The sequence below is a fragment of the Podarcis melisellensis genome (genome assembly GCF_964234715.1).
Source record: "Podarcis melisellensis genome assembly, chromosome: 1".
Classification (NCBI taxonomy): Eukaryota; Metazoa; Chordata; class Lepidosauria; order Squamata; family Lacertidae; genus Podarcis; species Podarcis melisellensis.
The window spans coordinates 47,125,241-47,138,519 of NC_138528.1; the positions used below are offsets into that span (position 1 = coordinate 47,125,241).

General features: G+C 43.3%; 1 protein-coding gene across 5 annotated transcripts in view; it reads left to right on the forward strand.

The window, feature by feature from the left end:
* Positions 1 to 12,660, forward strand: part of ACTN1 (actinin alpha 1) — a 93,805-nt gene extending 81,145 nt beyond the window's left edge. For 2 of the 5 annotated variants that reach the window (XM_081926319.1, XM_081926318.1), the window contains exons 16-21: positions 660 to 794; positions 3,424 to 3,603; positions 5,045 to 5,191; positions 7,214 to 7,279; positions 9,616 to 9,774; positions 11,760 to 12,660. In XM_081926319.1, coding sequence (XP_081782445.1) covers positions 660 to 794; positions 3,424 to 3,603; positions 5,045 to 5,191; positions 7,214 to 7,279; positions 9,616 to 9,774; positions 11,760 to 11,918 — 846 coding nt within the window. In that variant the 3' untranslated portion in view covers positions 11,919 to 12,660. Of the gene's footprint in view, positions 1 to 659; positions 795 to 3,423; positions 3,604 to 5,044; positions 5,192 to 6,605; positions 6,687 to 7,213; positions 7,280 to 9,615; positions 9,775 to 11,759 lie in introns of all 5 variants that reach the window. The other 3 variants (XM_081926317.1, XM_081926316.1, XM_081926320.1) reach the window with 2 other exon arrangements.
* The last annotated feature ends 619 nt before the right edge of the window (positions 12,661 to 13,279 follow it).

The window sequence follows — 13,279 nt, forward strand, 5'->3', positions numbered from 1 at the left end:
GAGTTGCTTTCTAGGCCTGGCAATTATTCTTCTAGGTTGGAAGCCTGCTTTTGGAATTCTGGCAAGCAGCTCAATCTCAGACTTTTTACTTGGGAGTAAATCCCACTGAATTCAATGAACCTCCTCCCAAGTAAGGGTGCATAGGATTGCAGCCTTAGTTGAAATTCTCATAGATGTGCAATGTAATATCTTGACTCTTGGTTTGCAGGCAAGTAATCCACAGTGCAGATTATAAAAGGTAATTCTGAACTCAGTTTTATTCTTGTGCTGTAGGAAATAATTTCCACCTGTGAAATATATATTTATTGAGCGGTCTGGTGACTTAAGTCACCAATGCTCCCACCAAGTAGAATTAATTTATTTGGAGCACTTACAGAAATATCGGCATTCCATCTCGACTTTTGGATGATTTGCTGACATTTCCTACGTTGCGTCTCAACTATAATAGATATGGAGGTGTTAATTTTCTTTTGTGGACATTAATCCACTTAAATGGAAATTTTTATTTTAATACCTACTTGTTCAGAAGAGGGCTGCATTTATCCTTTTGATTAACAGTGCACAGAACTTGGCTTCTCTGACTTCAGAACGCTTTGTGTTTATTAAGGCTTAACAGCAGTGAGCTCAATTTTTCTAAGCTTTTTTCATATTTGCTGAAGGTGAGACAACTAGTTCCCAGGCGGGACCAGGCTTTGATGGAAGAACATGCACGCCAGCAGCATAATGAGAGACTTCGCAAGCAGTTTGGGGCTCAGGCCAATGTCATTGGGCCCTGGATCCAAACCAAGATGGAGGTAAAAACTTGCTAATACTTAAAACTGCCGTTTCTCTGTTGAAGAGCCTACTAGTTGGGCATTGTCTTTTCATCCTTTCAGTGAAAAGGATTTGTGCTGAGAGACGTCACCACTCTCTTTGGCCTGGTTTGCACAGCATGAAAACCCAAACCATGGCTTACGTACTGGGACTTTGCAAACATGCTAGCTTCCAGAACAAACCTTGGCTACAGACGGTGGCTAAGAAGGAGAGAGCTTAATCATGATCTTGGCTTAGCTGCTACACTGTGCTGAGCTAAAGGACTGGGGAAGAACAAAGTGGCTGCAATCTCCCCCTCTTCCCGAGCCAGTATATCTGTGCTAAGCTATACAGTGGTGCCTCGCAAGACGAAATTAATTCGTTCCATGAATTTTTTCGTCTAGCGAGTTTTTCGTCTTGCGAAGCACGAAATCCCATAGGAATGCATTGAAAATCAATTAATGCGTTCCTATGGTCAAAAAAAGTCCAAACAAAGCCAAATTTGGTACAACAAGAGTTTATTAAGTGCTCTTTAAAGTCACACATACTGTAAAGAGCATTTCAAAATTCAAACCCATAATTTTTTTAAAAAAACAGCAGAGTGGCCCAATGGTCACAGAAAATCATAAAAATGCAGGGGGGAAAACAAGCTTCCAGATTCTTGCAAACCCCTCCCCAACTGTTCCCCCAGCCACCCAGCAGACAGAAATTCAATTCCAGAATTTTTTTTTTAAAAAAGCAGAGTGGCCCAATGGTCACAGAAAATCATAAAAATGCAGAAAAAAACCCACAAGCTTCCAGATTCTTGCAAACCCCTCCCCAACACCAAGTCCTTGAATTCCAAACACCCCAACCCAAAATCCAAACCCCCCCAAAAAAGTTTTAAAAGCTTAACTTACCAAATGGCTGCAAAAGAAGTTTTGGAAAAGCTTCAAAAATCACCAAAGTCTTTAAAAACCTCAAAAAAGGCTACTATGTACACTGCGTTCTATGAGTTGCTCCTCAAAGTCAAGTCGCAACTGTATTAACAGTGTTAAGAAAAAGGAAACAAACTTGCAAGACGAAGCAAGCCCATAGGGAAATTCGTCTTGCGAAGCAGCTCAAAAAACAGAAAACCCTTTCGTCTAGCGAGTTTTCCGTCTTGCGAGGCATTCGTCTTGCGGGGCACCACTGTACTTGCAAAGTGGCCTTTCTTCCTCTTTCCTTACTAATCTTCATGTTCTTTGTTTAAGATACTCAATGGCCAGTGGTTACTTCCTATTTAAAAACCATTCTTATGCAAGAAATTATTGAGGGTGGCTTTCTATAATAAAATGCTAAATTAAGTAGGTACTAAATTAACTGAGATGTGCCTTAGGAATAGTTTGTGTTTTGCATTTTTCGTCTGCATGTGCATGTTCCAGACTTGCTCCATCGGAATTAGCTTCAGATTGGTTTTAAAACACATACACCACAACTGACTGTAGCTTCGGGCCACATTGTACGTGCAGCTGTGCATATTTGTTTGGCTGTTGTTTTTTTAAACTTGCCTACAGTCTGAGTGGGATGTGGGTGGCGCTGTGGGTTAAACCACTGAGCCTGTCCCTGCAACGGGGTGAGCTCCCGTTACTCGGTCCCTGCTCCTACCAACCTAGTAGTTTGAAAGCACAAAGTGCAAGTAGATAAATAGATACCGCTCCGGCGGGAAGGTAAACGGTGCTTCCGTGCGCTGCTCTGGTTTCGCCAGAAGTGGCTTAGTCATGCTGGCCACATGACCCGGAAGCTGTACGCCGGCTCCCTCGACCAATAAAGCGAGATGAGCACCGCAACCCCAGAGTCGTCCACAACTGGACCTAATGGTCAGGGGTCCCTTTATCTTTACAGTCTGAGTACATGCCAGCGCATCTGGTCACAATCATAATACATATGGTTTTAAAACAATGTGTAGCTCCAGATCTGCTAGGTTCAAGTATAACTGATTGGTAATACGTACCCAATAAATGAAGCGAAGCCCTAACTTAGGGCTCCTCCTGACTTCCTTTTGAGCCACGTTTCTAGGCACAGTGGATGGCTTTGAGGTTTTCTTCCTGGGCCAGATCATCTCCCCTCTTTGAAATGGATCCAGTGAATCTATCACTGCCTACCCCCCCCTCGGGCCTGCTCCATCCCACACCTGTAATGCCTCATTTCAGAGCCCTATACTAGTTACCACTGGTGGGAACACCACCAATGATAGCTTCCCAACAGCCTGTGCTTTAGCCATATTGAAGATTTCTGCAATGGCCCCAGTCAGCGGAGGGACACCTCCACCTAAACCCACCCCTCCACCGGCAGCATTGAGCAAGGGATTAGGATAGTTTTGTAACTGTGCTAAAAAGGAAACAAATTTATCTTCTGAAAGCCCTTAACACAGCTGGGCAGGTCTTCAGTTGATGTTAAATATTTAACTCAGTAGAGCTGCAGTGAATTATTCCAGTGACTTGGTTTTGTTTACTTGTTCTCTGAAAACCTGCAAGCGAAGCTCTTTTCCCCTTGAGATGACAAAGCCTGTGGTTAAAGGATGTTTTAGTCCATTTAGGGAACAGTTGCAGACAAATGCTTTACATGTTGAAACTTGTCACTCATCTGCTCATTTCCTTTGGGCTCGCGCAGGAGATTGGCCGCATCTCCATCGAGATGCACGGGACTCTGGAGGACCAACTCAATCACCTGCGGCAATACGAGAAGAGCATTGTGAATTACAAACCAAAGATTGATCAGCTGGAGGGAGATCACCAACAGATTCAAGAGGCGCTCATCTTTGACAACAAGCACACCAACTACACTATGGAGGTAAAGGCCAGGGGAAGTCTGTGCTGGTATAGCCCAGGCATGCAAGGAGTAATACCCTGAGCCACCCAACCCTGCTCTTGATTAAACTGATGTTGGGGAAAAGGGTGCTAAACTAGTAGCACTGACTAGCCATGCAAACATGTACAGATATTGACATACAACACTTCTGGCTAAAGCCTTCACTTGTGCAAATGACAGAGAGGGTGACTGATTTAATGTTCAGTAGCACAGTCTGGGACCCCACCGGATTCACCTTTGCTTAAGGCCCATAGTTTGCAGCCAAGATAGAATATTTTGACTGTGAGGAATAAGGCCCTCACATAATGGGGACTGGCTGGCACATAAGGGATTACAGGTTTGAGGCAACAACCTTAAAAGTGTAGGAACAACACTGCAGACAAGTCTGAGGAGTCCATGCACATGTGAGTGGGCAGTCGCTGGAACTTGCCAGCTGTTTAATTGGTAAGAATTACCAATTAAAGTAGATATCATGACAATATATTTTTATATTGTGATTTTTTTCTGTGAACTGCCCTGAGACCTCCGGGTATAGGGCGGTATATAAAGGGTGGTATATAAATTCAATCAATCAATAAGGAATTCTGGGTTAGAAGCAGTTTCTTATCAGCATTGTCTAAATGTGGGGTGGGAACTGGGGCTAGGGGCTGCTTTGCTCCAGTGGAAAGCTCACCCCGCCCCCAGCTCCTCAACTGATCAATGCAGATCAGCTAGGAAGGAGGATATTTCCATACCTACTGCAGTGCCAGGATGGGAATGAGAATCATTCTTTTTTCACTTCTCAGCTGATTGGCACAGACCATCTGAGGAGCATCCCCATTGCAGCCAGCTGGGTGGGGAGGTTTAAACCTCCAGTGCATGACGATAGGGATGAAAACTGCCTACCACTCCCTGGCTGGTCCACACATCAGCTGTGGGTGATGGTGGTTTTCTTCTCCATCACAGGGTGCCAGGCAGTTTAAACCTCTCTACCCTGGATACCTCGATCAGGAAGAACAGCTGATTGGAGTGCTGAGGAGCAATAGGCAATTTTCATTTCCATGTAGAGGAAAAACCTTCCACCCAAAGCACCATTCGGTGGATGAAAATTATGCCCTCCCCACTTCTCCGATGGTCCACGCCAATGTGCACACACCTGGGGAAGCCAAGGGAGTGCTGTGGGTTGCATAGGAAGGTCTAGTGGGCTGGGTTAGGCCTACCCTTGTTTTAAATGAAAACCTAGGTCAGCTTTCCCCAACCTGGAGCCCTCCAGATGTTTTGGACTACAACACCCATTATTTGCAACCAGCATCGCCATGTGCTTCCTCTCCCTACCGAGCAGCACATTTTCCAAGTCTACAATCACTTTACTGCATTTTGACTAGTCTCCAGATGCTGCTTCTCAACTTAAAATGTAGGCGGGAAACTGTTTTTTCTCCTCCAGCACATCAGAGTGGGCTGGGAGCAGCTCCTCACAACCATTGCTAGGACTACCAATGAAGTGGAAAACCAGATTCTGACTCGGGATGCCAAAGGAATCAGCCAGGAGCAGATGAATGAATTCCGCGCCTCCTTCAACCACTTTGACAGGGTAAGTGGCATGGGTGGTTAGGATGGTGGAGATTAGTAGTGCCTGTAACTTCAGAGAGTTTCTCCATAGAAGCGAATGGAAACCAAGGCTCAGATTCTCCTTGTGAAACCGCAGCTCAAGTAAAAAAGAATTAAAAATGTGGCAGAGTCCATTAACATTAAAGCGTTTGGGGACTCAAAGGAAATGCTAACACAAACGTTTAAAAACATATCTCTTTGATTTTCAAACCCTTCTCAGATTTAATAGAAATGGCCACATTAACCTAATGAGCCTCCGTGAGAGTAGGTAATGGTTGTGGGGTTGTTTGTTTGTTGAACTTGATTGCATGCCACTTCCTAGCAAAGCTCTTGTATTCATCCATTAGAAAATGTACAGTGATAACTCATTGCAGTACAAATATTCTACATGTGTAAGCTCACAGGTCAGGTATTGCTGTCCGTAAGCCTCTTATTCAGGCCACACTGTGCTTCGCGTTCTTCCTTCTGGATTGTTCTTAAGGTTTTTGCCTCAAAAAGACCGGGGCTAACCTTGCATGGAACAATCTTCAGCTCAAGCCACTGAATCCAGACAAAATACTGTTGTGTCAGCAACATAAGGAAGACATCTGGCTGCACGGAATGGCTGTAGAAAATGTAGTCACTTCATGCGCTAATAGTGTGTAGCTTTTAGGCGTGCTCTGTCAAGTCCTCTATCTCACTCGCATTTTAATGTAGCTTATATTCACTATGTGAGTTGTTTTTGTTTGTGTTTTACAATTTAGAAAATACAAAGGCAATTTAATGTTGCGTCATATCTCTGGGTAAACGTCGTAAGTTAAAGACAAAGGTCTAGTTTTCAGTGCAGGGAGCATCAAGCAGGAGACTTGGTCCAAGTTCTGTTGCAAGGATAAACTTTTGGACTAAAAATGGCTGCAGAGTTGGGGCCACTCTAAACTACATGAACTCACATGTTCTTCTAAATCCAAGGCTCCTCTAAGTGCAAAGATGCTTCAGCAACAAGATATTCCAAATGTGTCCAATGCTTCTCTGCAGTCCAGGTGGCTCAATAAATATTTTCTTTTAAACTTGTTGAAGAAAATGTAATTGTTTCTAATGAAAAGCAGCCTTCAAAGCAAACATTTGTCCCTGGCATGGTCATATTTTGTGAGAAAGAAGTGCAAAAGAAAAAAAGAAAAGGGAGCATTAGCACAATATAAAATGTGAGCACAGTATCTAACCTTGTGCACTTTTTATTTCTTCCCCTGTTTTATTTCCTGCATGCCATTCTCCCCCCAATCTCTCCCCACCTGCTGCATGGTGCACCTCCTCCTCCTCCTCCTCTCCTTGCCCCTTTCTTGTTCTCCTTCTCTTCTTCGTCTTATGCCACCACCCCACTGGCACTGCATGCCCTGCTGGCTGGCGCACTGCCTAACCAGGACCACTCCGGCACACTTGGCCCCGAGGAATTCAAAGCCTGCCTCATCAGCTTGGGTTACGATATTGGAAACGATGCACAGGTACTGAATGCTAGCAAGGGACTCAGGCAAATATCAAACCATAAGGGAATAACATATTTCTCCCTTCTCTTCTTTTTTGTTTTAATCCGTCTTGTCAATGTTCTTATATTTTATTGTGCGTATTTCTGCATACTGTTGTATGTTCTGTCATAACTCCATTCTTTTCTTTATGCATTGTCAAATCAATTTTTCTCTTCTCGGTTACACATTCCATTTGCTTGATTCCCTAAAACTCTTCTTGCCTTCCTTTCTCTTCTCCATTTTTAAAAAAATTATCTTCCTATCGGTACCTTTTTCTTCTTGTTGTTGATCCTTAAACTTTCATCTGCTCCTTTATTTTCAATGGAATGAATCCATCTCTTTGTTTTCTTCAAATTATTTCCGTATTTTCTTTTGTTGTTCAATATATCTCACCTTCCATTTTTCCTTCATGCAAATCCATTCTTTTAACACCTTCCGTGAGTTCATCTCTACTTGCTACTCCTCTCTTTTCCCTTTCATTCTACCATCCCTTTATGACTGTGTAGAAGAAGACTGGCATGATGGATGCTGAAGATTTCCGCACCTGCCTTATCTCCATTGGTTACAATATGGTAAGGTAGACGCATCTGCCACTTATATTCACAGTGGTATATTTGACCCTTAAATGAGAAAAGGGCATACTGCTAGTGAACCCAGGTAAAGCTTTGTCAGTCCCGTGACTTGTGAACAAAATCTATGGCATCAGTGGCATATTTCTTTACAAACCGGATTGACTTCATACTTTATTTTTGGAAGAAGAATCAGAATATAATCCAAACTGATTCCTGGTTGACCTCTGAATAACTAGAACAAAGCAATGTCTAAGCCTAGTTCTCCCATGGCCATTTTGCTTTGTTTTTGCATTATAGTTATGCATTTGTTGCTAATTCATTGTGAGCAGCCCACACAACAACCCTTCACACTTGTCCTTCTGCTGTAAAAATAGTCCATTTTCCCACATTTAAACTGCGAGATTTGGTTTATCAAAAAAATATTTTTTCTTCTTCATTATGTACATCCATTGGGGATGGAAGAAATTCAATGATCAGGGCTAGCATTTTGGCTTGCCAGACAGAAGCGGCCCCCCCTGGATTCAATTGCAGAGGTTCTCTCAACCCCTGTCCCCAGAGCCAATTTGGGGCGGGGGGAGAAAAGGCAGGGAAAGCCCTATGACACATGTGAAAGTCCTTGCTGAAGGCTTCTACTTGACAGGATTCATTAGTTGAATCCTGTTTTAAGGGGATTTTTTATTCAAACATTTTCGAAGCTCCCCTTTGGCCAAAAATGGTATTTTGTGTCGGTCTCACAAATCCATAAAAACAACTGGATTTATTCGCAATAAAAACAAACAGCAAAACCAGCAATCTATCAACCAACAGATGAAAACCATTTAACTGTGCAGTGTGGGATGCAGCTGCACAAGAGTCTTGGGCACCTTTTCTGTTAAATACTCTATGCGTATTTTCTGTGACATCAATGTCGATGAGCAACACAGCTCTCTCTAGGTATGTCTTTGCCATTTTGTGAACAGTTTATATTTTCACAGTGAAAGGCAAACCATCTTTACTCAGAAGAAACTCCTACGGTAGTTAGTGGGGTTTATTCCAAGGAAAGTGTACAAGAACTGCAATCCCACAGGGCAACTGTATACTCACATTTTTCTGGAACTGGAGCTATGCTGGTAAATGTCGTTGGAAGGGAAATTAGTTATAGCCATCAACTGAAGGGCTATAGGATATGGTGACGGTCTGTGCCTTCCCATACTGCCTATATTCCACCCATCAGTCCCAGTGGCCCCATGGCAGCTAAAATTAGTAGTACTAAGAATGCAATGTTATTTTCCAAAGAACTGTGTTTTCCAAAGTTATCCATTCTTTCAATCAACAGAGACAGGATGCCTCATAATATAATCTCATATCTGGCAGTACTACTAATTTTAGCTGTCACAGGGCCACTGAGCTTATCTTCATCAGACTGTGATCTCAAATCTTTGATCTGGAGCTTGCCCCATCCATGTAAGTTGCTGCAACTGAATTCCATGAATTTTGCTACCCCACATCTTACACTGCTCATGTGCATAGCCCATTTGCATGGGCTAGAAAAAAGGAGGGGGATTCAGCAATAACATGCAAATCGGCCCTTAGGCTTATTCTTGCCAAAAAATTTATAAAGAGGAGAAAGGAAGTTGCTAGTGAACACATTACAGTTCTCAAGCACCCAGTTCTAAGATGTGAAATCTGGTGAATCTTAATCTCCAGTGAGATCAGCTTTTGTTAACCATGTTTCCTAACCACGAAACTGTCAAGGGTATTTTTATTGTGTTTCCCTTCCTATAAAGAGGGTGTTTCTACACAGCAGTTTCTTGTGGACTTGGTGCCATGCAGTGCCCACACTCAACAGCAGCAGCATCACAATAATATAGCATTTGGGCGGTGTTTGGTTGGAGCTAGAGGAATGTCTCTGCCTGAAGCAGTTACGCCATTGGCTTCCATTGGTTGCTGTCTTATCAGACCTGAGATAAGGGGTAGCAGCCCCATTCTTTGGGTGTCAGTGCTGAGACTACTACTTGGTGCCAAACATTTATGAGCTTGTCTTCCTTATAACTTCAAATGCAAACTACTTCAATTAATTCTTCATGTGATACATCCTCGATGTATCAGTCTCAGCACAGCCTTTGGAACAGCCTTCCCAAACTTAGTGCCCTCCAGATGGATTGGACTACAACTCCCATCAGGCCCAACCAGAGCAGCAATTGTTAAAGAAAATGGGGGTTGTAGTCCAAAACATCACTGGGGGTGGGGTGGCCAGTTTGCAAAAGGCTATGGTGTGTTTCCATAACAAATGCCTATTTCATCCTTTCCTGTCACCAGTAGACTGAGTTGTTGCTAACTCTTGTATCTTTGTCCAGGGTGAAGCAGAGTTTGCTCGAATTATGAGCATTGTAGATCCCAACCGCATCGGAGTAGTGACGTTCCAAGCCTTCATTGATTTCATGTCCCGGGAAACTGCAGATACTGACACAGCTGACCAAGTTATGGCTTCTTTCAAGATCCTGGCTGGAGATAAAGTGAGTTCAGACTTTTGTGCGCTACGTGGTTTTAGGATTGGTGCTGTCAGGGACTGGCTAGATGAGGAGTGGTGGAAACAGCCTGACCAAGATGCCCCCCAGGGAGAGTGCAGTGGAAGACAATTTAGACCCGGTGTTGGTGTCTTGGTGTTGGATGAACAAACACACCCCAGAGGAGGAGAGCTGGGAGATACTGGAGTTGAAAACTTGCCAGCTCCTTCGCCCACTCCCAAAAACAAGGCACTTGCTTTATGTAATAGAGCAGAAAACTAGGCAGACACAGAGAAGGTCCCTTGGGACTCACTGTAGGCAGAGGGAGAGATATGACACACAGAAAATAGACTAGCTGGGGAGGAGCAAGACACCCCAAACAACAATTTATGCTGAGGGAGCATATGTCATGAGTGTCCATGAGTCTGATTCTTAATAAAACTGCTAGCTGCAGGTTTCCTGTCTGGCCTTGTCTCTCTCTGATCTTCGCTGAACTGTGCTACATGTCAGTGCTTCCCTGTGACAGCTGAAATGTAAAAATATAACCTGGGTTTTTCAAATAAAGATTTTAGGAATGTGTTGTAATGAAACAAACCCTTTATTTCAGGTTGGCTGAAACATTAATATAACCTGTTTTTGCTTATGGTAATTTGGCCCAATTTGGCCTGCAAGGCCATTTCCCTCCAACCCACACAACCACTGGTCACAAGTGTTATCATCTGATGGGTCAGAAGACAGGGTTTAATCCTGCATTTGGCCGTACACCCTGTTCCCAGGTAGGAACAGCCAAGGGAGCAGGCTTTAATCCCTACTCATTAGCTGATGGGTGGAGTTTAAAGCTCTTTCCAGAAGTGCTGTTTGAAGCAGGTCACGCTTCTTCTTTTTTTACTCCAGTGGGGTCGTGGCAGCAGGATAAGGGAGAGGAGTCTCCCCCTCCACCCCACTGAGACGGCCTGCCCACAAGCTAAAAGGAGCAGCATTTGCAAACACCGCTTTTCCAAAGTGATGTAAGGCAGCTACCAGTAATAAGCAGTACAGTGGTACCTCGGGTTACATACGCTTCAGGTTACAGACTCCGCTAACCCAAAAATAGTGCTTCAGGTTAAGAACTTTGCTTCAGGATGAGTACAGAAATCGTGCTCTGGCGGTGCGGCGGCAGCAGGAGGCCCCATTAGCTAAAGTGGCGCTTCAGGTTAAGAACAATTTCAGGTTAAGAACGGACCTCCGGATCGAATTAAGTCCTTAACCTGAGGTACCACTGTACTCCATATGCACATTGGCTGATGGCAGGGTGATCCTGACTGGTCTGGGTGCATGTGAGAACTCTCTGCAGGGAACTCTCTCTCACACACCTGAACCTGCTCAGATAGGTTTTCCGCATGGCAGACAGCAAGCTCCTGCTAACAGGAAGATTTTTTCTTTTGAAATGAAGCAGGGGGGACTTTCCATTAGCTACACCTTGCTACCTGCTGCTTTCAGGACTTCAAAACACCAGATCCCCTGATGTAATTTGTGACATTAGTTGATGGGTAAGGATCTGGCCTCTGGAGCCAAAAAGGTTCCTCATCCCTGTCCTAATATTACAAATTATAAAATATGCTGCACCCCAATTGGGAAGCAACAGAAACTCAGAAAATGCATATCAAATAAAACCACTAATTGTACTTTGGATCCCAAACACCCTGGAACTCGGACGTTTTGGCTCCCGAACACCACAAACCCAGAAGTGATTGTTCCGGTTTGCAAACGTTCTTTTGGAACCCGATGTCCGACGGGGCTTCCGCAGCTTCTGAAGCTTCCTGCAGCCAGTCAGAAGCCACGATTTGGTTTTTGAATGTTTTGGAAGTCGAATGGACTTCCGGAACGGATTCTGTTCAACTTCCAAGATATGACTGTATTTAGTTAATATGGAAATAAGTTCAATTTACATTAATAAAATTGTGCCTGCGTCATCTAGTTAAAATAAAAAAGGACACCCCTCTGTTCTCTTACAGAATTATATCACTGTGGATGAATTGCGACGGGAACTGCCTCCTGATCAAGCTGAATATTGCATTGCTAGAATGGCACCTTATACCGGGCTGGATTCTGTACCTGGTGCCCTGGACTACATGTCTTTCTCTACAGCTCTCTATGGCGAAAGTGACCTTTAACTATTACCTATCTATCCACCACACATCCTTACCCTCTCCCATCCAGGAGCACTTTTCTTTCTGTTTGCAAAGCGGGCTCTGCTCTGCCTTTTTTCTTCCCCTCCCCTCTGCCCTTCCTGTTTCCACTTCAGATCCCAGATCCCATTTGGGGTGGGGGCAGCAGAGGGGGAAATGTTGAAATGAAACAGTTTATCATGCCCCTAAAAGATGACGGTTTACAAAATTATTTTCTGCAGAAAAAGAAGTTACATATCAGCAAACGTATTTTATTACAGAAAAAAAAGTATTTTTCTCCAAGATTGAAGCGTAAATAGAAAATGTTAAAAGTATTACACAAAATATATACGGTTTGTTTTTCTTCTTCTTGCCATTCAGACATAGGAAATGGAGTTCCGTGTTGCATTCCATCCTAAGATTTCCAAGCCCAGCGCCACTCCCCCCACACCTATCTCTATTTCCTTATCACATTTATTTTAAGAGGCGGAGGCACACAAGTGCATGTATTGCTGGTTCACTTGTTTCATGAAAATATTTTACAATAAAACTTTTTGAAATTGCTGTGTTTTTTAGGGAAAAATAATGTACACAGCTCATGTTTTCATATTTAATTAAAATTGCAATATGCCTACTTTGTGTTGTTGCTGAAAGTTGTCTGGTTTCCAAACATGGCGCTTGAGAGTTGGCATCTTTGATATTGCTTGTCACAGACCATATTAAAAAGAAAACTTATTGTGATAACAAATCTAGACGTCATTCTTTTGTCTAGTTAACTTGTTTCTCTATAACCAGAAAGGCTTTCCAACACTATTCAGAATGCATTGGTAGCTCGGAGGGTTTTTTGTATATTATTCTGATGTTCATGTTTTTACCTGTTTTCTTAAATGCAAGACACCAAAGTGCTTTCCCCTCCTCCACTCTGCTTTGGAATTGTATTGATGTTTACGTGGCTGGTATTACTGCTTCAAATGGAGATAATCTTAAGATAACGAAAGATAAACTTGGACCAAACATAAAGTATGCAAATTGCTGGAACTTACAGCTTTTTTCCAGCAAAGAACTAATTAGCAGTCAATTTTCCTGTTTTAAAGAAGGTTTTAAAGTGACTGACTACAGTCTTATACATGTCTTACTCAGAAGTCCATGTAGTTCAATGGGACTTACTCCCAGCTAAGTGGGTATAGGACTGCAGGCTTACAGCATGTTCCTATGCAAGTTTACTCAATGTTAAGCCACACTGTACAGTCATACCTTGGGTTGCGAACGCTACGGGTTGTGTGTTTTCGGGTTGTGGAAGTACCGCAATGGTATACTTCCGGGTTTCAGTGCTCGCGCATGTGCAGAAGCACCGAATCGTGTCATGC